Source organism: Ictalurus furcatus, chromosome 3 (assembly GCF_023375685.1).
Source record: "Ictalurus furcatus strain D&B chromosome 3, Billie_1.0, whole genome shotgun sequence".
NCBI classification, from domain to species: domain Eukaryota; kingdom Metazoa; phylum Chordata; class Actinopteri; order Siluriformes; family Ictaluridae; genus Ictalurus; species Ictalurus furcatus.
This window is the reverse complement of record NC_071257.1, coordinates 9,068,683-9,092,796: the sequence shown is the minus strand read 5'-3', so window position 1 is coordinate 9,092,796 and position 24,114 is coordinate 9,068,683. Positions and strand designations below refer to the sequence as shown.

The following is a 24,114-nucleotide window of genomic DNA, read 5'->3' as shown; positions in this document are numbered from 1 at the left end:
CAAGGTTGTCATATTGTATTTGTGTCTTAGTACGTTGTTTCAATAAATGTTATGATCTGCACCTGCTTCTGGCTCAACTCCGATTTGTGACACTGTTCAATCAAATCAACGTTTAAATAGAACTTTTTCAACAACATGAAGTTGGTTAAAAGGTCTTACCCAGTAATGCACTATGCTAAAATTTAAAGAAATTCCAGAAATGATTAAGAAGATGATTGAAATAGATCAGTCTGGGAAGGGTTACAAAGCTATTTAAAAGGCTCTGGAACTCCAAAGAACCACGGTGAGAGTCATTATTTCAAAATGGAAAAACTTAGGACAGTAGTGAAACTTCCCAGAAGTGGCCGACCTTCCAAAATTCATCCAAAAGCACAGAAATGACTCATCCACGAAGTCATAAAAGAGCCAAGGACAACATCAAAGACCTCCAGACCTCTCTTGTATCAATAAAGGTCACTGTTCATGACTCCACTATCAGAAAGACACTGGGCAAAAATGGCATCCATGGAAGAGTGGTGAGGTGAAAACCACTGCTAACCCAGAAGAACATTAAGACTTCTTTTTTTTTTTTTTTTTGCCACAACACACCTTGCAGATCCTCAAACTTTTGGGAGAATGTTCTGTGGACTGATGAGTCAAAAATGGAACTGTTTGGAAGACACGGGTCCTGTTACATCGGGCTTAAACCAAACATAGAATTCCACAAAAAGAACATCATACCCATGGTCAAGCATGGTGGTGGAAGTGTGAAGTGTGGGGATGCTGGGCAGCTTGCAATAACTGAGAGAAAAATGAATTCTGTTCTCTACCAGAAAATCCTAAAGGAGGATGTCTGATGGATTATGCAGCAATGATCCAAAACATAGGAGTAAGTCCTAGTCCTAGAAGTAAGTGAAAGACTGATCTCCAGTTACCAGAAGCATTTGGTTGCAGTTGTTGCTGTTAAAGTGGCACAACCAGATTTTAAGTTTAAGGGGGCAATTAGTTGGTGATAGGTGTTGGATAACTTTTTTTGCTTCAGTAAAATAAATAAATAAAAACTGTGTGTGTTTACTCAGGTTGCCTTTGCTTTATGTTGTATTTTGTACTATTTAGTATGAGTTATACACAAAAACAGAAGAAATCAAATACTTTTTCACAGCACTGTATTATATAATTCTCATTATATTATATGTTCTTCTGTGGTCTCATGTTTATACAATTATTTATTAGACAATTTTAAAAAAAAACCCACTTTGTTATTAAGTAGTGGGTGGGCATGTTGGTTGTTGGCAGTTATTCATGTTTTATTATGGCGGATAGGATTACTAGGCGGGTAACAGATATTAGTGGGTGCAATTGCAACTGAATTTTATGCAACTGTATAATAAATGATTCAAGCCATCATCGTCACTTTTAATAAGTTTTATTAAAGCTTGTTAACAAACCTCTCAAAAAGAGCAAGGAGTCATTCCATCTCAGTCATTCCATCCATCTTTTTCTGAAGGCACACAACAGATACAGTTATTTACAGAAACCTCAATATCTTGGCTCAGGATGGCTCTTGCTCCTTGGAACAAAAACTGATCTCTAGAGAACAATACAAGGTACATGGCATAAATTAAAAAAAAATTGCACATTCCTTCCTTAGCTTTAGAACTTAAGTCCAAATATAATGCTCAAGATTGCTCAGCGTGCCACTTTTGGGGTCAGTTTATAATGGGAAGGTTAGTGCATGCAGAACATTTCAGGTTTGAGTCTTCTTTTTTTATGGGGGTGAGAAAGTGCAATTAAAAAAAATTGTCCTTACTTTAGGGTGTGATAAAAGCAGTAAGTGACTTCTGAGCTGTAGTACTATAGAGCACTTATTTCTGTCAAAATTTCAGGTTCGTGTCTGGTCCCCCACAAGAGATATTCAACCTGAAAGTGAGGGAATTTTTTTTTTAAAAAACTGGACTTTCTCACTCATGCTGACTTCAATGGACCCTATGATGTCTAATTTCCACCTAATTAGATTTTCTGCCATCTTGAATTTTGTCCAAATTTCACACAATTTTGCCCATAATATATTCAGACCAATCTGCACAAAAGTTATCAAATGGAATTTGAATCGAAGCGAAACTCTTCGCTTGTGACAAGCCAAAAAGTCTGGTAATGAAGTCGCCAATCAGGATGTGACGCTGTGTCTCATTAATGACTTGTCATGAAACTTGGTACATGTCTTCAGAACTATGACCTGATGCTACCCAACAAATTTCATGACAGTGCCACCTAGAGGTCAAAAATTACTATGACATGTAGAAAATGCTTGAATCAAATGTGTTTTCGCTACCCCTCCTACAAATTACACCCAAAAATCATCAAATTGGGATCATATCATCTTAAGACCACAAATTTATCAAATGGGGTTTTGATATTGAAAACTGTTTTCCTGCACTGTGCCCACAAAAGCAAAATACAGGTTCTTAAAGTCATATCTCTGCAATGCATTTACATATCAGCACCAAACTAGTTATGTATATTGAGGACCACGCCCTGAATGTACCCAAGAAGTTTTGCTCCAGCACCACCTAATGGTGAAGTGCTATAGTAGCATTTACATATTATAGCATTTACATATTTACATATTATCCTCGACTCAGCAACAAGGGAAAACGTCATGATTTCGCACGTGCGCGCTGAAGTGGAAACAGGAGAACTGAAGGGTACTGAATTCTCCGGAACACCGGAAGTGCTGTTTGTACGAACTGAGCGACGGGAGGACGCAAAAAAATACGAGAGAACCCTTCGCATCTCATGTTTTTACCATCCGGGGCTCCGTAGGTATCCGGGGCATCTGTAGATACAAGATTACAACAAATATTAAAAGAGAATTCTAAAATAGCACCACAAGGGATAATAACTCAAAACTATATGGAGCAATATCAGGATAAACTACTCATATATACAGATGGGTCAAAACAGCCTGAGACTGGCCGCACTGGTGCGGCTTTTTTCATTCCTCAGTATGAAGTAGCAGTCAAAAAAAGGGCGACCGATTGTTTATCAGTGTACACTGTAGAATTATTAGGAGTCCTATTGGCACTGCAGTGGTTGGAAAAAAAATCATCAGAGCCAAGATGTCGCTATAGCTTCTGACAGTCTATCAGCACTATCAAGCATACAGTCTGGGAAAACATCATGCAGACAAGACATTGTTTACCAAATACATAATCTGCTTCTCATACTTCATGCTAAGGGGCTGAGTGTTTCCTTCTTCTGGGTTCCTGCACGTGTAGGGATAGAAGGGAATGAAATTGTGGATGTACTGGCAAAAAGATCTATAAAACATGAAACAGTTGATAAAAAGTACCATTAAGTACAGCAGAGATTAAAACCATTATAAAGGGACACGCGTATAAAACATGGCAGGAATACTGGGACACAGCTGACACTGGAGGACACATATATACCATACAAAAACAAATAGGCATGAGTGTGAGGCAGGGCAGAAACCCAAAGGAAGAGATGATAATTACGCGTCGTAGAATAGGTCATGCTGGCTTAAATCTAGCATTAAACAGAATAGGAAAACACCCCACTGGACTCTGCACACACTGCAGTACACAAGACACGGTAAAACACATTCTGTTAGACTGCAAAAGGTATGAGGAGGAAAGAACTGAGCTAAAGATGCAGATTGGAAAACAAAACATGACACTAGAGAACTTGCTGGGGAAAACATCTGGGAAAATGCACCGCTCCCTAATAAACTATTTAAAAAATACTGGGATAAGTGAGAGACTTTAGTAATCTAGTGGAAATATCTACTATATTGCTATTTATCTCTTTATTTTCTTTTATTTATGTATTATTGTTTTGGTATTATTATTATTAGTTTGATTATTTTATTTTTATTTTATTATATTTTCTTTATTATTATTATTATTATTATTATTATTTATGTATTTTATTTTTTCTTTTCCAGCCAATCCACTGCCCACACTCCAGTCCAGTAGGAGGCGGTAATGCACCTTTAGTGGTTTGCCAAACGCCATTAAAACAAAAAGAAGAAGAAGGTTTCCGGGGTTACAGCTCAAACACAGAGACACTTTCCCCGCCAATGTAGTCCCTGTAGGCGGGACCACCCTCTCTGTCACGATGATTGGTTATGATTTGACCAATGGCGACTTATCTTGAACGGCGGCAAAATATTTAAAAGTAAACAGGTTTGAACGTTCATAGGGCGCAGTTTGGTGTTTCGCTACGTGTTTGTGTGTAGATGGTAAGACAGTGATTTTTCCCCCGTCATTATAAGATTTTAATCAGCAGAATGGTGGAAATGGAGATATCGTGTATTAGCTCAAATACCGATAAAGGGTTTCGTGAAATTATGGAGGCAAAGTAGTCAGTTAATATACATTACGAGTGAGTTGGTGCCTTCACTAACACTAACGGTTTGCGAGTTAGCATCTCATAGTTCTAATAACAGCAGAGCTGATCATTCATTTTAGTTAGGATAGTTTTGTCACTTCTGTGCTCTACCTTCCTTCTGCCACTTTGTAAGTCTTCTGTTTTGCTTAACGGATTTTAACTCTTTTGTTGTTGTTGTTCTTGTTGTTGTTTAGTTAAGCACAACCTGCAGGATAAATGAGCAAAGAGGTGAGTGCCAATTCTGGTTGTACCCCTAGCTATCTAGTATTCTTGTATCGCTAGGCAAATCTAAATGTTTGAAACCTCATCTTTTTTGTTTAAGGCTCCAGCCGAATAAAGTACATTTTAAACCTTTTAGATATCACAATCTAATTCTGAGTGGTGATATTCGTGTAAATGTTGTCTGTTGGGTCGTTTAAGTGTTTGTTTATACAAATGAGTATAAACAAAGTATAATGGCCTTAGTGCAGGCCATCTAGAGGGGATGAATCATTTTTGGATATAAATCTAGTAAAGACAGTTTAGAAAAATAGTGTGGTGCAATGTGTATATACTCGCTATCCATTTTATTAGGAACACCTGTACGGCTGCTTATGAATTTACATTTTGGTAGGGGCCTTTCTCCAGAGTGACTTTTAGAAGTGCTTTGTAATCTCTCTTAATCCTTAGATGCATGAGTGGGTCTAAAATGACCTGGTGAGGTCATTTGTTTGCAGTATCTTTTAAATATAATGTGTATATAATTTCATATCTTGGGTATTCCTCAAACAAGTTTTTGATGTTATGACATTATTTTATTTTTTTCCAAGTTTTACTGCTTTAAAAATTTCTCTAGTCTTTGTGTTACTACTCCACTCTTTCCTAAGTGGGTCAAAAAAGACCTGCATGCTTTTCTAATGGAATTTCATGGGAACATTTGATTGTCAACTGTTGCTGTCAGGAATGTATTAACTGTCGACCACACAAAATATATCACAAGTGTCACCCCTCAGGAAAAATATTTTACACAGTAACATCTCATGTAAGTGTGCCATTTTATCTTCTGGAAATATCTGTCAACAGGTTGATGTACAGTATTTCAACAACATACTTGCATGTTCATGTGTGTGTTATGACTATTTAGTGACTGTATGGGTTATCATGTGTCAACAAATTAGCCTAGCTGACAATCTGGTGATAATTTGTCAGCTTGCGCTAGCTAAGTAAATGAGCTGCTGTTTGGGGGTCCTTTATGTAATCCCATGTACAAGGCCACTATGGCTGTTGGGAGATTTGAAGATATTTGCTGTGTCTTGCCCTTTGATTACAAGGGGACCAGATCCATCCGTCTGGAAGCCTACCATATGGCAGCCTTCCTCTAAGTATGGGACTTAGTTCCTGGTAAACTGCGGACAACGATTCATTCCCAGTGACCGTGTCACTGTGGCTCAACAGCTTGGATGACCACCATTCAGGTGGCGGTGCAAGTTTCTACAATATATGAAAAACAAACCTGCCAAGTATGGCCTTAAGATCTTCTGGGTTTGTGTTTCATGTGTCCCCTATGCAATAGATGTGATAGTTTACACAGGAAAACAACCAGGGGAAGAATTTCAGAAGAATATGGGGCAAAACATTGTCCAGAAGTTGTGCAGCAGTTTTAGAAGCACAGGTCGCAACATCACCGGAGGACCTTTTCATGAGTGTGCCTCTTGTACAGCATCTCTTGGAGAAGGGCCTCTCTACTGTGTTTACTCTAAGACAGAACAAGTGAGACATCCCTCCTGTGTTGAAGGCTTCCTTGTCCAGAGAGCTTCACAGCAGAGTTTTGATTTGGTGGCAGCTTTTCCATGGTCCGCTATGGCAGAAGAAAGGAATGGCTGTTGTGCTCCTAAGCACAATGCAACACAACAAAGTGGTGGATGAAAGTAGCAGAAAAAAAAACCTGAAGTCATCACTTCTACTATATACAAAATTCTACAATAAGACCAAAGGATGTGTTTGCACCAAAAAGAAAGCTGTGTCAGAAGTTCCAAAGACTGCAAAGTCAGTAATCTGTGTGGGAATGTAAAGAATGTAAAAACGCATTGATTCTAATACAGGTCTTTTTAGATCCACTTATGGAATAGTGTAGGTTCCAATCTGAGGGTTTAAAACACGTGCTCATGTTAATTTATTAGCTCAGGGACTGAGTACCATTAGTTTAAGAAAACCCAGTTGTGGTAGTTGGTATGGTATAGTAAGATTTTACTTATTTTAAATTAATACTCTGTAGAAACTTTTCATAGCCTGTTGGGCATGAAATCCTAGCAGTTTTTGAAACGCTCCACAACCTTGCAATAAAGATTACTTTATTTCATCCCCACCCTGCCTGTGTCCCAACTATATTGTTTGATGTGAACATCAAACTGCATCTGCATGATTTTATGCATCACACTGCCACATGATTGTTATTGACAAGTTTATGAATGTGCAAACATTCATTAAGGTGGCCAGTGACTGAAACATCTTCCTGTTTATATGTTCTTACAGGCTAAGAATTTCAACAAGCTTGTGAACAACTAAATAATCTATTAACTGTTTTAAGCAGTCAGATTGATTCCTAAAATTCCTCCTCCAGCAGAGTACAACGTCCCGATTACCAGTCATGTCGAAGAGGCCTTTCTCCAGCACCACTGATGGAGAGTATCAACAGCCTGCATTGGTGTGGTTTTGTTCTTTTTATTTAAAATGAAAAAATGAAGCAACATGTTTTGTCCAGTCCCTTTCATATAAACAGTCTGTTTAATCTTTAAAACTTCTATTCTCACTTTATATTATATTTAGAAAAAGATTCGGAAAGTTGAGACTGGTCTTCAGAGGCTCAAACCTCCTACCAGTGTAATCCCTCCAAAGTGTCCTGGGCCAGTCAAAGCAACCAGTAAGTGATGGTGCTCAAACAATCGGCTGATTCAAACACCACATTACCAGTTCAACATGTAGTGTTGACACTTGCTTCAGATCACTTTTTGTCATGTGCCATACTTGAGCATTAGTTCACTAATGTTCCTTTCTTTTCCTTCAAAAGCCAACAATACTACTTGTTTTTAGATGTAGAATTTACTTTTTTCTTAATCCTGTTTCATCGATAAACTGCTTTCTCCAGGCAGAGCAGCAACTGTGGCTGCAGCTCCCTCGAGAGGTAAGTTTGTATTCTTAATGTCTGGGTCTGGAAAGTAGAGCCAGGGCAATGCTTATGTTCAGATAATTCTTTGCCTGTTTGAGTGGTCACTTGTATTGAATTGGTTTAATCTAAACCTCAATAATTCATAAGTAGGGATAGAGAGGGATGGAGATGTAATATAAAAATATATATATATTCAATATAGATTATATTAGTGTGTATATTGCACTTTTAAATAATGAGCATAATATATTTCTAGTTATGTTCATTAAAAAAAATCTCTGCCGAGTAGTACCCTGAGTATTTCTTAATAAGTAATCTGTGGTATGTCTATGCTCATTTAAGGACTTGAATGGTAACAAAGAGTACATCACTACCAGTATTTCCTCCCCAAGAAAATAGCTATGCCATTTTGAACTCAAAACGATGTGCAAGTGTCCTGTCATGGCTGTACACTGACAACTAAAATGTGTGATTCAAATTACTATGGGAGGAAAAATTACCAGCTAATTTTTTTTTTTTAGGTGCTGCAAAAAAACCATCTGCACATGCACCAGTAATTAAAGGTAGGATGATAACTAGTTTGCTTGTAATGTGACGGGGTTTTTTTAAATTATTAATTTTTATTTATTTATTTATTTATTTATTTATTGTTTTGATGTCTTGTGACCAGTCTGGCTAACCAGTCTTCCTGAGACATTTTAAAGGGCCAGCATTTGTTACTCTTGTGGCCTGAGTTGTTCCATTCAACATTGTTCCATTGTACAGGAGCATCCAAGAGACCAGGATGGGACTTGAAAGGAAAAGTCCTTGACCTGGAGAACAAACTTCAGAATTACCAGGGCCAATTGAAGTCTTTTAACCAAGAAAATGAGAACCTTAAAGCGTCAAATGCAGAAGTGCATAAAAACAATGTACAGGCCAAAGAGGAGAACGAGCAATTAAAGCAGCGCCTTAGGTAAACTGCACACTATATTTGAATTGAAATGACATGGTTTTGGTTCTATGACTAGGTTTTGCTTTAAACATTATTTGCAGGACCCTTGAAGAGACTCTAACTAATCTGGTATCTGTGAAAGAGGAGTTGGAGAGAACTATTAAAGAAAAAGATGGCCTGCAGAAAGATCTGGAGAAGCTAACTGAAGAAAATGGGATTTTGCTGAAGTTAAGAGATGACCTGACTACTGTAAACGGCAATATACAGGCATGTCATTGTACCCACTATATGAAACGAATGTATCCATATCTTATTTTTTTTGAAGAAGATGCAGATATGATTGAGCATGCATTTTGGCCATGCACAACTGTCTGCACAAATCTGTAATCTGAAAGTTCAGAACTCAATTTGCTGTTAAGCTGAAACTCTTGCATCTTTTGTGTTAATATTCAAATGTTTTTGTTCACCTTGCTTGTGCCCTTTTTTTTTTTTTTTTTTTCTTTTTCTCCCCTCCCTTCCCCGCTTCTATTCCCCATTTAAGAGCCAGCTTTCTATTCAGACTTCTGCTCTGGCCCACTGTCAGGACAGTCTCCGAGTGTCTCAGGATACAGTAAAAAGTTTGCAGGAATTGGTGGCAAGGCAGCAGGATGAGCTTCACTGTGGAGAAATGGAACGCAGGAAACTCCATAACACAATTCAGGAGCTGAAGGTAAGTTGAATGGCCTACTGTAGAAGTAGTGTTCTAAAACATTCTAATACACGTTTGAATGCTTATTGGAAGCAATAAGAAAGCAGTTATCTTTAATTTGGGTGTAAAGCAAGTACATGTGGTTAAATGTAAGAAATATCACTGGTAGATGCATTAATCATGATCTTGCATGATTTTTGCTTAATGAATCACTTTATTCTTGTCTAAAGTAACCTAACTGTAAAGTCTGATTTTTGGCAAGAAGTTGACTGGTGAATTTACAAGCATTTCAGCAATCTGATGCATAGAAAAACTTTGACTATACAAATAATTTTAACTAATTTACAGTTGTTACCACTAGTAGTAAACAAAGGTGGTTGTGGGGATGTCTGCAAGGTTAGCCAGAGCATTCATGTTTAGGCAATAGGTAATGTTCATCTGTCAGCAAGACTGAAAGTAGATAGACCCTATTCCCTTACTATCTTTTTATAAAATCGTTACATGGATATATCGTGTATTGTAATAAATCCTTCATGATCAGAGACAAAATGTATTTATTAGGTATGTTGGTTTCAAGAAAGCTTGGCTTATTCTTATTATGCAAGCCATTTTTAACTAAAAATATTTTGTACACTGTGTACTCTACCGTCTAGTAGGGATGTCACAATACCAAAAATCTAGTAGTCGGTACACATACCACTAAAAGTGCAAGATACTCAATACCAAAGTCGATACCACAGTGTGGTATAAAAGTAAAATAAAAAACATAGTTAAACACTCCTGGAAGACATCCTCCTCTGGCTGATACTGGCAAAAAGAGAGAGAGTGTGGGGGATATTTTAGTTATCAAACACTGTCTGACAATGACTAATAACAGTGGAGGCTACAAGTGCTAAGGTGCACACCTAAACACGTGCAAACCCCTTATACTCTCAATGCAAGCATTAGCTTAAATTCAAAATGGTGGCAGGTAAAAAATGTAATAAAACCATTAACATTTGAGTAACTATTAGTGACATCAGGATACGGGCTGAATGGCGATGCATGGTGGCCCATTGGGAGGTAGTTTATAATGTTGCAATGCGTTAGCGTCGTTAACAAATAACTGGCTATCGTAAACGTTACATGAAGCCTAATGTTGGCTGGTTTCATGGCCACAGTGCCAGCTGCCTCTACCAAACATATTATACGGCCTGTCTTTCAGGTGCTTTGCCAAATTCCAGGTGTTTCCCCGCTTTGTTTGAAATGAACGATAGCATCGGTTGCACACCAGCTTTAGAGCATCAATTGTCATTTGCCTCGAATGCGAAATATTTCCATATTTCACTTTTACCACCTTTCCTCCCAATGAGTTGGGGCGGAGCTAAACTTGTCACCATCTTCTGTAGTTTTTCCCGTGTGCTTGTAGGCGTTCTTCATCTTCAAAACACTTGCGCTATTTGCTGCCCCCATCAGTTCCGGAAGAATTGATACCGACACTACTGCAGAAAAACGAGTACCGTTAGATTTTAAGACTGTTGGTACCAAAGTATCGGTTCTCGTGACATCCCTACCGTCTAGTGTATGAATTTTAGAAAGGTAGTAGCATCTCGTGTGTGTGTGTGTGTGTGTGTGTGTGTGTGTGTGTGTGTGTGTGTGTGTGTGTGTGTGTGTGTGTACTTTATTATATATAACACTAATTGGAATTATAAGCCGCTTCCTAGTCAATGGCATGATGCCGCTAGCTTTAGCAGATACCAAGTCAATGACCATGCCTTTCTTCAGTTTACCATTTGTCAACGTTACCTCATATTCCCAACATGACCTCAGTCACCATCAGACAGAGGTGAAATCAAGTGACTGAGGAAGAAAGTGTGTGACCTCCAAGTCCTCTAAGGCAGGGAGGCATTTTATATTCAACACTGCAGAGATTATCAAACTCAAAGTGGAGTTTGTGTAGAACGGAAGCACAACAGTGATGTACAAGCACAAACTCATGTTCGTATCCAAAATGCTGCACTGTGTGCAAGTTGCTTAAGGGGTTTAGTTTAACTTAAGTGATGTTAGTAACAGCAGTGTTGCTCCTCACTCACATGGAGTCGGTGATCCACAGTGTAGCACAAGTAACCTGTAATATCAAATTAAAACACTATGATCAAAAGTAAACACAAGTAAAATAATATGCCTAAATGCAGTGAGTAACTGAAACCACACGGTGCAGTGAAAGTGAGGCTTGTTTGGGTTTTATTTTTTAATTATATATTTATATATAAATGACTAATTTAGGACTGTAATTCAGTGCTTTTTGTGCATCCATAAAAATAATGCATATAGTTAGTTTAAGTATTATGCCCTTTTTTTTTGTTTGTTTTGTTTTAAATGGATGCACAAAAAGAACAGAATTAAACTACAGTTCTAAATTAATCATATATATTCTGGTATCTGTGTATTGGGTTCTTTTCAGTCTTGTATAATTGGACAAATGTGTGTTTGTGGTTTATATTTAATGCTAAGTTTGTGGATTTTATTTTAAGTAAAATAACAGATGGTACTGAATGTTTGCCCCTGCCCCCCCATCTGATTAATCCAAAAACTAATCGATTATGAAAATAATTTAGTTGCAGCCCTAGTAATTAGTCTTAAGGCCACAATATTTAATCTCTTCTGAAAGTATTGGAACAGCAAGGCCAACTTGTTTTTGCTATACACTGAAGACCTGTGGGTATGAGATCAAATGATACATGAGTTGGATCAGAATTTCAGCTTTCATTTCCTGATATTTACATGTATTAAACCATGGGGAACATGGCACCTTTTGGTGGCAGACAACTTGCAATTTTTATTGGTGTGCAAAAGTATTGGAACAGTGTCTTAAGGTGAATTTAATATTTGATTGCATAAGCAGTTCAGCACTTGACTGTCCAGATGAGACTGCATCTGGTTGACTTGTTGCTCCTAGACGCTTCCTTTTTCTGAACAGGGCAGAAATTTGATGAACCGACTTCAGATTGGTGTAGATGAAATGGCCGAACCCAAAAACTGGAAGCGGTGACCACATACTTTTAGCCATGTAGTGTTTTGTTTTCCCTGAATGCAACACTACTAGTTTTGAGTAAAACTAATTCAAACACATTTTACTTCAGTGGTAGTCCAGCTCCACATTACAAGTCCATTTAGAAACCATGTTACTGTCTTTAATAATTTGGTATGAAAATAACTAATGAAAGTAAAGACACTGAACTGTGTAAAAATGTGAATTACCTTAAAGAACTGTTGGGCCAAATGCGGGAATGTTTAATGTATAAAACTGGGAATAGAATGACGACTAATATCCGTGAAAATGCTGGTCAAACAAGAAAACTACATATGCATGTTACATCAGTGCTTGTTTAGAGCTCTCTTTTTATTTATTTTCTATTTTTGTAAACCCCCCCAGGGTAACATCAGAGTTTTCTGCAGGGTACGTCCTCTCCTTTCCAACAAGGAAGCAACCATCCCACACATTCAACTGCCTACTCATGACAACAAGTCTATAACACTTGCAAAAATGGAAGAGGTAAGTACAAAAAATTGTCAGGTAATGGTGAGACTTGAATTTTACAAGTCTGAAATACAAAGTTATTTTTTTTGGTCTGAAACTTTCCTTAAAAAGGTGAAGGAGATTCTCTTATTTCATGTATTCTTTTATATTATGAACTGCTATCAAATACCTATGATGAATGTATTCACTTAATTACCTCTTCTGTTGAGTTGATCAACTGCCATCCTTTTATAGCTGACGCATGTATTTTTCTATACCTTGAAAAGACTTATTTTTGTAGTATGGCTGTGTGCTTTGTCTGAATCTGTCTAGCACCTGCACAAGTAGAAACCCGCCCACGCACTGCTGCTTATCTATGTGTATAAATACTCATGTTCTGCACGAATAAACCGGACGTCTCTGTGAACAGCATGTGTCAGCGTGTGTTCATTTAGACTCTCCAGGCCTGAACACTGTGGTCAACCACACTTTCTAGCTCATAGTAGCACAGAACTAAGAGTTAAGAGAAGTAAAAGGCTGACTGAGGACTGAAGGGCATAATCTGAGATTCCTTATCTCTAACAAAAGGCTAACTGTAACATTTTAAAAGGACTTGATTCCATGTCAAATTCTGTGTAAAAGACAGCTTTAATATAGGGTACAGGTTCCAAACTTGCATCGTGAATTGCCCACCTGTTCTGCATGTTAGTGTCTTCTCTTCTGTAGCACACCTGCTTTATCTCAGGAAGGACTGTTGGTTGATTATTTGAGATGGGTGTGTTTGACTAGAGAAAACACTAAAATGTGTAGGACCGGAGCTACTCCAGGTCCAAGATTGGGAACCTGTGATCTAGGGCAGTGTTTCCCAACCAAGGTGGAACACCACCCTGTGGTGCTGTCTGAGGGCAGGGGTGCTGTGTAAAAATCCTTCTAACACTTCTAAAATGTGTGAAACATTGTAATATAGCTATATGATCAATATCTGATGTATGAAATAATAACACTCCCCCCACCCCCCCACCCCTCGCTGACCTGTCAGCAGAGTGTCAACATCAGTATGTGTAACGTAGGAGTGTTTCTTTCCATAATAATTAGCGTGTGACGATGCATGGGTAGTGCTAAAGATTATGGAAGACTTCTTAAAAGAAAAGCTCCAGATGCTTCTTGACCATCATCCTCGTGTAACTAAAGCCTTGTTTATACGTTCACCTGGCTCCGCAGCGTGAGCCTCCACTGACTTTGCGCGCACTTCCCCCAAATGGACGAGTCGTTTATACTCGACACGCTCGTCGTTGTAATATTCTTAAACGAAAGTTGGCAACTGTGTATTCGTCCTATGAACCAACAGGAAGGTGCTAAGAGAAGAGGCAGTTTGTCGGAACAACCATAGCAATGCTTGCAAACAAGGCGAGTTGCTAAATGCTGACGAATTGTTTGTTGACTGTTTTTCAGTACACTTGACTAAAACCCACAGTGGGGGGGGAAAGCAAAGAATCATATAAAAAATTTTGTTGTCATGCGACATGTATAAAACTAAATTGAACAACCTCAATTTTTTTTTTAAAATTAATTTCCTTAAGATTTTTATTAAACATGGACTTTTGCTTTCATTAAATAGACTTATTGTAGGTTCATTTTGTAAATGTTAGCAATTACTGTAGACATGAGCAAAAAGTGGGTGCTTCCTTCAAATGACATTTCTCACATTTATAAATTCAGGTGATTATGTTCACCCCTCAGTGCAAATGTCACCATGTATAGAGACAAAAGAAAAATTACAGAATAATCACTCTGTATGGCCGCCTATCAATGCAAATGTCTCCATGTATAAAGACAAAAGAATGAGGTTTAATCACCGTCTGACGATGTAGTGTAGTGTCTGTTTATTTGTGAAGATACTGAAAGTTTTTGGTGATGCACTATGTTTTCAGCTCTGGCTTTATTCCTTCAACAGTATGTACAAAGCAAATCTAAATCGCTATTTTTAAAAACCTTTCCATGAATTTTGGGCCATCTGGCTATCTCTATGGATGGATCATAGAGCTGCCTGTACAATCGTACCTTTTGGCAATAACCTCGAGGTGACTCTTAACTTCCGGATGTGGCACCTCGCAGCAAGTTACAAAAAATGCCGTGCAGACCGCCACAAGAAATGAGGCCTTGCGCACTTCATGCGCTTGACCACCCACTCCGCAAAGTTATTTTTGCCACGTGCTCCCTCGTGCTATTGCAGACACATAAAGTATAAACCAGGCTTAACGCTGTCTAGCATTAGTGTTTGTAAGGTGCCACATATTTAAAAATAAATAAATAAAAATTCAAAGGATGCTGTAACTGAAAAAGGTTGGGAAACGCTGATCTAGGGAAACTAGAGAGAGAGTGTGTGTGTGTGTGTGTGTGTCCCCCTCATTCACTCTCATTTTCTCTCTCTCTCAGTCGCATGTGGGACGGACTGCGGAAACTAAAAATTACATCTTCAGCTTTGACCGTGTATTTGGGCCACACAGCACCCAGAGTGAGGTGTTTGAGGAGATCTCCCTCTTAGTGCAGTCAGCTCTGGATGGCTACAATGTCTGCTGCTTTGCTTATGGCCAGACAGGTAGTGGCAAAACGTTTACAATGGAAGGTGGTGACACGGATGACATGTGGGGGGTCATTCCACGAGCTGTCCAGCAGATTTTCAAGTCTGCCAACATGCTTCGTGAGCAAGGCTGGCAGGTAATGGTCCAACTATTCCGGCTGAATTAATGTGTTCATGAATGATTAGGTGCACAAAGCACTTAACCAACTCCTCAGTTCCTCCTACCTTAAACTGATAGTTCAAAGATAAAAGTTCTGTCAATTACTCACCCTCATGTCGTTCCAAACCCAGAAGACTTTTGTTCATCTTCGGAACACAAATGAAAACCTTTTTAATGAAACCTGGGGAAATTTGTCATTTACAGTCCAAGTATTCAAAATTTTCAAGCTCCAAAAATGCATAAAGGCACTGTAAAAGTAATCCATGTGACTCCAGTGGTTTAATCCCAAGTCTCTATTCACACAATGTCTTCACTTCCGCATAGATGTCCAACTCCGCATTTATGAGAACCACAGTGCAAGAACGGGTTAAAAAGTCAGAGTAGTCAAAAAAGTCCTCTATATTGAAATCTGCAGACATCTTCGTTACACAGATTTGTTTTATGTGACTGTACAGCGTCCCTCCTGAAGTGCTGCACTGTTTACAGTCGAGGAAGATGGACTCTATGCGGAAGAGAACATTCTGTGAATAAAGACTTCATTTGAGGGTTTTTATTTTTTTAATTGCTTCACAAAATTGGGATTAAACCACTGGAGTCATATGGATTACTTTTTATGACGCCTTTATGAACATTTTTGGATACTTGGACTGTAAATGGAGGGACAAATTTCCCAGGTTTCATTAAAAAGGCCCTAATTTGTGTTCCGAAGATGAACAAATTCTTATGGGTTTGGAAAGACATGAGGGTGAGTAACTGACGGTTCACCCAAGTATGAAAATTCTATTGCTTTAATGTAAATTATACAGTATAACATATACCAATGTTATACCTGCATATTAAAGTGCTATTGGAAGCTAAAATGGTGACTTAAAATTGTATTGCATTTGTTTATTTGCAGTATACCTTTACAGCCAGCTTTGTTGAAATTTACAATGAAACCCTGCGGGACTTGCTGTATCTGGGCAAACCTAACAAGAGGCCAGAGCATGAAATCAAAAAGACCACAAATAATGGGGTCACAGTCACCAATCTGAATTACCAGAAGGTCACCACTGAGGATGAGGTATTTTTTTTTTTTTTTTTTATTTTTTGTGTGCATGTGTCCTGCTGTATATTGCCCATTTCAGAATTGCGGATATTCAGAATTTATTTATTTATTTATTTTGAGAAATGACAAAAGGCTTATCTGGGAGACTCAAAATATGGCACCAATTCTAGAGCTACACATATAATTGCATTGATTGATTGCTATCTGTGATGCCTTAATGTGATGGATCAAAGGGTGGGTTTTTTATTGATTTTTTTTTTTTATTATTATTATTATTGATATTTATTGATTTGATTTTTAGTTTCATCAATGCTAAAATCCCTCACATCTAGATAAGGCAATAAAATTGCCAAAGGATTTGTAAGTTTCTTGCACATTTGTGTTTTCTACTCCATTCATAACATTGTGTGCAAGTGGCTGAAGACGCATTGGAGCAGAGAATGGATACTGCCCTTATTTCAGTTTTGGGCAATCCAAGGTTCCAGAACAGTTTTTCACAACTTTTCAAATTTTCATTTTGCAATTCGGGAAGTGTTTAATGCAGTGGTGTCCAATCTTATCTGCAAAGGGCCAGTGTTGGTGCAGGTTTTCACACCTGATTCCACTCATTTAATCAGTTGATCTTGGCTTTCAGTAGACTCATGTGTGGCTTCTGCTTGGTTGGAATGAAAACCTGCACCCACACTGGCCCTTTTCTTATAAGATTGGACACCCCTGGTTTAATATCTCTAGGATGGTCACACCGCGATGAGACTCAATACTGCAAGTAGCAGCAGTCAAATGTCCCCAAACCCCCAGTCAGAGGTCGTGTGTGTGTGTGTGTGTGACTGCTGAAGGTGTACTGTGGTATCTGGCACCAATGTTATCTTTTAAGACCTGTAAGCTGTGAGGTGGGGTCTCCATGGATTGGACTTTTGTCCAGCACATCCCTTAGATGCTTGATTGGCTTGAGATCTAGCGGGGGGGGTGCCAGTGTTGCACTATTTTTGAGAATTCCATTTGTTTATACTTGCATCTCTTTTGGATAGTTTTTCTTTGGGGATTAAAAGTTTTATTTTGATCTATTTTTTTATGAACGTTTAAAAAAAAAAAAAAAAAAAAAAAAAATTTTAAAATGTATGTTTGATAATTGTGCCTCTAAAGCTTATGTATGTTTAAATGCTTGTACACTGTGCATGCATACCCCTGGCTGGTTACTTACAAAAAATTAAATTTTACCACACTTACCTTCTCTGAAGCTTAACCTAGCTATGGATGTCAAGCTCCAGTCTCATGTCCATTTTCATAGATGACAGAAAAAGCATAGATAGAGGTGATAACCACCAAGTCTGGGACTAGTGAGTATATCTTCCTGTTTGGTGTGAAGTTTAATCTCTTTTAGCAACTTGTTAGCAACCACCTTTTTCAATACACATAAAAGCTTTTTTTAAAAAAAATCATGAGTGAGGCATTACTGGTGTAATTTATGCCCTAGAATAAAATGTGAAGATATTGAGCTTGTATTCACCACAGACCTTATTTCAGGCTTTTAACCAAAAACAAAAAACATTGACTTCGGGACGACGGAACCGGAAGGGCTAAAATGCTAACTCGTTTCTGGGTTTTGGCATACAAACTTGTTGCATCGTAGTGAGTGAATTTTGCAGCACGGCTCGTCTTTAAGTTGGGTATATAGTGCATCACTGATATGTTTATTATTATTATTATTATTATTAATAGACAATGCATCCAATTTGTTTGTCTTCAACTATAAATAGTGCATTAGTTGCATTAATAAACTAATAATTATGTATCTGTATTTATTTTCATACAAAACTCTTGTTTCTACTTGTCCCATAACCCATAGATTTCTATAGCTTTGCCTCATGTCCACTTTAGTACCTGATGGCTAGACCAAGACAGTGAGGGTGAGACTGCAGTGATTGCCATAGTGTTGAACAATTCATTTGTTATTTGTCATACAAGTTATTTGTGGTTGGGACTGAATTTGGGTGATTTGTCTCTCTGCTTTGAGTGTGTTCCTGTTCGGGGCTCAAAAAAAAAAAAAAGTTAAAACTCAATGCTTTTATGAAAGTAAAGTATACCTCTGTTTTCTGACCTGCACTGCAGTCATCTTTCAGTTGCTCAAATTGCCTTTTTAAACACTCATTCCTTTTTTTTTCTATGTGCAGGAGTGTCTCTAAGTGCACTAATATTTCATAGATTTGATCTTGTATGGTCATTTTGGCCAGCTCTATACATGGCACATTTTGGGTATGTTTACATTAAGCATTTGTATTTTACTTGAGTGTCTGTTTAAACATTAACTATTTTATTTGCTTTTAATTTCAGGTTTGCAAGTTGATCATCTTGGCAAACCAAAACAGGTCCACTGCCCGAACAAACATGAATGATCAATCCTCTCGTTCCCATTCAATTTTCCAGCTGGACATTGACGGAGAAAACACTGGCAGAGGCACCAAGTGCAAATGTAAGTATTCTAAGTATTTAATTGGAAAATGGGGAACTTGATTTTTCTTTTCTTAAAAAAAAAAAAAAAAGATTAATTTAATAACTGCTTTGTGAAAAGCCATTTTATCCATATATAATGACCCCACACTATTGACATGGTAGATACTGGAAAACTATGCTTTTCTGCTTTGAATACATGCCTGGTCCCTGTTTTTGTAACAAATGTAGAAACTAAGCTTGTACATTCAGCTGTTTCCTGTTTGGGAAAAGTAAGTACACCCCATGGAAATTGTTTCCTTTTTAGACATATTTGCACAAGCAAATATTTTATCCTCTTTGAAACTGTGCCTATTAATAAAGGTGATGCACTCTACTACAATTTGAATATTACTACAAAATGTAAATTTTGTGTAATTTGTTACAATTCATTAAATTGGAGTCAGGTGCTCAAGATTGGGTGCCAGTGATTAAAAACTGCTTAGGGAGTGCAGATGGAACCGGTCTTATTTATACTCCACTCGTATATCTAGTGTCTGCCGTTCTGTGCGTGTGGTCACGATACCAAAAATCTAGTAGTCGGTACCGATACCAGCAAAAATACTCGATACCATGGTGGTTTGTGGCTTTTATTTATTTATTTATTTATTTATTTATTTATTTATTTTTAGATGGTGGCAACAGTCACCTAGTGAAAAAAGCAATTACAAAATAGATATATTTAAACAGTTGAACATTTTAAAAACAGTGGTATGTAGCCTTCAAATAATAAATAAAATGAAACTTTTACAAAATGGATCGGTTACAAAATCAAACAACTACAAAAAAGATCAACTTTCAACAAAAGTTTAACTTTTTTAAGGCACAACTTTACCATTACGATACCAGATTCAAACAAAAATGGCATCACTTTTCATGGCTTCTTGAACTTTTTCTTGACCAGTTTAAGGTTTCTGGAAAGGAACACCAACATATGTTATCTTGGGTCAGTCTTGAACACCTTGGACTGACCATAATCCCTGAAGTACTGAATGCTCTCTCAGAAGCACAGCTTGACGCAGCAATGCCGATACACCTTCTGGCAAACTCTGATAGCACGGTGGTAATGTGCTCCCGTTGGTTTTCCACCAAGTGAGGGGATCCTCCTCAGCACTGAGTTCTGGCACTTTGTTGTATACCAGAAACTCTCAATTTAAACGGTCACTTGTGGAAAGCCTTTGAGTTGCTGTGGCATCACTGCCTTACTTTTCTCCTTGGATACTCGAAAGGGGATGTTTCAAGTCAGTCTTCGACTTTTTTGATGGCCTCTCTTGGCTTGAAGCCTCTGCACCTCTTGGCACATGGGCTCCACCCCTGTCATCAGCATCATCCCTTATTTGGTCCAGAAGCCTTTTTCACCTCAAGTGCAAAAAAGCCTTCTTTAAACCTAGGGTCCAGGTAGGTGGCAGCATTCAAAAGTAGCTGCATCTCCTCATCATAATGCTGCCTGAGATTTTCTTTGATTGCACCTTTCATTTCCCTAGCAAGTACAGACTCACTATCTTCATCACAACAAGACAGTATCTCCCACCTCAGTGGTAAGACGGATGAGAGGGTTGTGTTTCTCTCACCACAGAGTGTATCTGTAGAAGGACTTGGTGGTCCAAGGACTTCTCTTAAAGTCTCTATAGTTATGTCCGTGTCTTTGGGCATTTCTTTCGGTCCTCTGCCAGCACGGCACATAGTTTGCTGCTGTTCCAAAAACCTTTCGACCAGATCATACGATGAATTCCAGCGGGTGGGTTCATCATGTATGAGTTTATGTTCTGGGAGTGAGAGGTCTGTGTTTTTTTGGTGAGTTGGTGTGAGCGCTTTGGTGATCTAGTAAATGCAGATACTGTTTTGTGAAGCCTTGACGGTGCTGCAGATACCCTGTTGATGGCAACTGCTTTATTTACTGCAAGATGTAAATTGTGGTTGAAACATGGGATGCATGTGTAATCATCTTTGAAGGCCTTTTGGTTATCGGATGCATTGTCTGTGATGCCTGGCGTTCTATAAATGTCCGATTTCCATTCTTCCTTTTTTGTCTCCCCCCCAACCCCGTTTCCTCAAAGGCATCCTTCAAACTCTCCCCTGTGTGCTCAGTGTTCAGACCACTACAGCCCAAGCGCCAGGAGTCCATCTCCCAGGGGGGATTTGAAACTGGCCTAACTGGCAGGAAAACCCTGAAACATCTTGCAACTGAAAGAACATTGTATGGAACAGTGGTCAAAAATTCCAGCAAACCTGGTGGACAATTATGCAAAACACCTACAAGAAGTTATTTCTGCTAAAGGGGGCAATTCATAGTTTTCATGGGAAGTCACATTTTTATAGGAACGCACACCTGGAGGGCAAAACACTGCTTTCTTCTGCTGCCCAGTGGTTATTTTGAGCATATTTGTTTAGCTAAAATGCCGGCTAGTTTGTTCAGTCAGATGCACTAACAGTTTAGACTGTAGGAGTTAGATATTGTGTTAACCAAAATATTACTGCCCTAGAATGCATCTTACAGTGAACCTGAAACTATGGTTAGCTAATTACCACTCACCTTTCCTCTGACAGTGAAGAATTTCTTGTCTTTCATGTCCCAAATGGCAGCACTATTGACCCATTCAGATCGAAAACACTAACTCTGTACTTTTGTACGCTTTCATCCTGGCACCAGTGTAGGGGGATGGATTCTCCACAAGATATGTAAACGTTGCCAAAGCGCTCTGGCAGGGACCTCGCTGTTTTCAGTTATTGAAATACTGTGGCGGATGCTGTACATGGATCGCAAGTGCCCAGAACTTGCAGCTTGTTCAAATACTTACTTTTTTTTCTTTTTCGTTTTTCTTTTCCTTTGAAAGGTGATCAAAATATTTGTGGCTTGAAATGGATGGAAAATTGACAAGCCTGTGCTGCATTTCCATGGAGTGTCCAGTGTTTGCTGCCATTTTGGAACTATGTTTTGCCATCTAGGTCTCTGTCAGTCACATGACAAACTGTGAATACTCGTGTCTGAGGCCAAGGGTGTACTTGCTTTTTCCAGAGAATCACATTAGTGATTTCTGTTGAATAGATGGTTGAAAAAGCTAATTTTTCCTTGTGGTTTTGTTCATCAACTTTTGTTAATAGGCATTGTTTCAAAGACTATCAAATGTTTGCTTGTCCAGATGTCAAGGCCAACAATTTCCCTGGGGTGTACTTATTTTTTTCAAATGACTGTAAATCCAAGTATTTCTGCAGTTTGAAGTTAAACATCAAATAGTTGTCTCTGCTGTTAGTGATCACATACACAGATACTATGCAACAAACCCCTGCCCCCTTTTTCTTTCCTGCCAACTATGATTTTCTTCACACACGATTCTTTTTCCCCCCCAGCCTCTCTTTGTTTGGTGGATTTGGCTGGCAGTGAAAGGATCCAGAAAACCCAGTCTCAAGGTGAAAGGTTTAAGGAAATGACTGCCATAAACTCTTCGCTCACCAATTTGGGAATTGTCATCACTGCTTTAGCCAACAAGGTGTGCTTAAAAAAAAAAAAACTATCTCTCTATACTTTCGAGCTGGTTAGATTTTTGGACAAATCTAAAATCTTAATTCTCATGACTCCCTTTCATCCACTGGTCTGTTTAGGAGAGCTTTGTGCCCTATCGCAACTCAAAGCTTACCTACCTGCTTCAGGGGTGCCTGGGTGGCAACAGCAAAACGTAAGTTGAGAATTGCACCCATGTTAAATGAGAGCTTGAATTTCTATTTTATATGTGTAACTTAAATTGATAACAGTGAAGACAATTTCTGAATAAGCCTTCTGTCATATTCTATATTTCAACAAAATACAAAAAAAATTGCTATTCAGTTTCAGTAATGATATCAATACATGATCGCTTTAGCAACAATTTCTTGGAGCAGATATTACCAGTTGCAATGTAAAAACGATGTATGCCGGTTCACATGACATTTAAGAGGGAATTTGGAAGAGAATTGTCTTGAATATGGTTGAACTCGAGTGTGACCTTTCAAGAAAGTTTTTCGTAGGAACACTTACACAAATTCTTGTAGGATATGAACGTTTTTGCAAATGTGACTTCTTTCATGCATACCAAATTTCTTGTATCTGTAAATTTTGGCAGAGTGTCATATAATTGGCATGGACTACTGAGATTTTTCTTCTGCAAAGTTTTGTGGCCATGTACTTTTTGAGCAAATGAGCAGTGGCCCGCATGTGCTCAGAAGAAAATTGGCAGTTCAGAAGTTGTGTGTATCTGGTAGAAATTTTACGCACAACTAATGGTTGATCAAGGAGTCTCATTGTATGTACTAAAGTGGATTTAATGGATGGATACAGGGACTTTCAAATTATAAACCAACTTGTGATTGGTTATTTGAATGAAGGAAAACTAGCATTGCAATGTACTATATAGTTAGCTAGAGAGATTTACATTTTCATTCAACTTATCCAGCGTTTCAGGCAATAACATTCATAGCAATAATCATATCTATTAATTCATTTGGTACATTGTCAGGTTATGGAAATGAATAACTGAAATTAATGCAAAGTTAGTGTGAGTGAGGTGGTGAGCGAAAATGAGCAAGGGAGGCTAAGATAGTACTGATACGACAATCTCACTTGTGTTTACTTGTTTATTGGTTAACTGCTCATATCAGTCACATTTAATTTAAATGATGTTTATGGATTCTTCAAATGAACTCCGGTTTAGTCTGCATCTGTAGAAAAACTAAGGTCCTTTAAAGTTTAACCAGGTGAATGTTTCTTTTTGTGTCTAGTTTGATGTTTGTAAATATTTCACCTGAAGAAGAAAGTTTTGGTGAATCACTTAATTCACTGCGCTTCGCCAGCAAGGTCAGTATTTATCTTCCAGTGGTTTATGTTGAATATTATTACGGTGATGCTCATGTGATTTTTGTTGACCACTTTTGAGATGTTTGATCACTGTGTACTGTTGCAGGTGAATGACTGTATTATTGGAACTGCCACGGCCAATAGGAAGTAGCATTTTGTTTTTTTCTTTGACCATCTGAAGGCACCGTTACTGGTCCATCTTTATGCTTTTTCTGTATCTGTCTGCCTTGCATTTTGAAGATGGTTTTTAATCCATTTTATTGCTTTATATTTTAATCTCATAATTTTCATTTTTACATTTTGTGCAATTACCTGGACATGATATCAAAAATAAATATTTTTGATCAATGCA

At 38.1% G+C, this 24,114-nt stretch overlaps 1 protein-coding gene across 5 annotated transcripts; it reads left to right on the top strand.

Annotated features, from left to right (window-relative positions):
* The first annotated feature begins 3,012 nt into the window (after positions 1-3,012).
* LOC128605331 (carboxy-terminal kinesin 2-like) lies at positions 3,013-24,114 on the top strand. 5 transcript variants are annotated; one of them, XM_053620647.1, is made up of 17 exons: positions 3,013-4,179; positions 4,587-4,620; positions 6,992-7,075; positions 7,198-7,291; positions 7,517-7,552; positions 8,059-8,100; positions 8,303-8,492; positions 8,573-8,738; positions 9,013-9,180; positions 12,575-12,694; positions 15,095-15,376; positions 16,298-16,462; positions 18,779-18,917; positions 22,283-22,422; positions 22,535-22,608; positions 23,687-23,762; positions 23,869-24,114. In XM_053620647.1, exons 2-17 carry the CDS (start codon positions 4,609-4,611, stop codon positions 23,911-23,913), a joined length of 1,833 nt encoding a protein of 610 aa, XP_053476622.1. In that variant the 5' UTR covers positions 3,013-4,179; positions 4,587-4,608; the 3' UTR covers positions 23,914-24,114. The 5 variants fall into 5 exon arrangements, with proteins under 5 accessions (XP_053476622.1, XP_053476624.1, XP_053476620.1 ...); XM_053620649.1 differs by having other exon boundaries at positions 3,013-4,243; positions 6,995-7,075; XM_053620645.1 differs by having other exon boundaries at positions 3,013-4,243.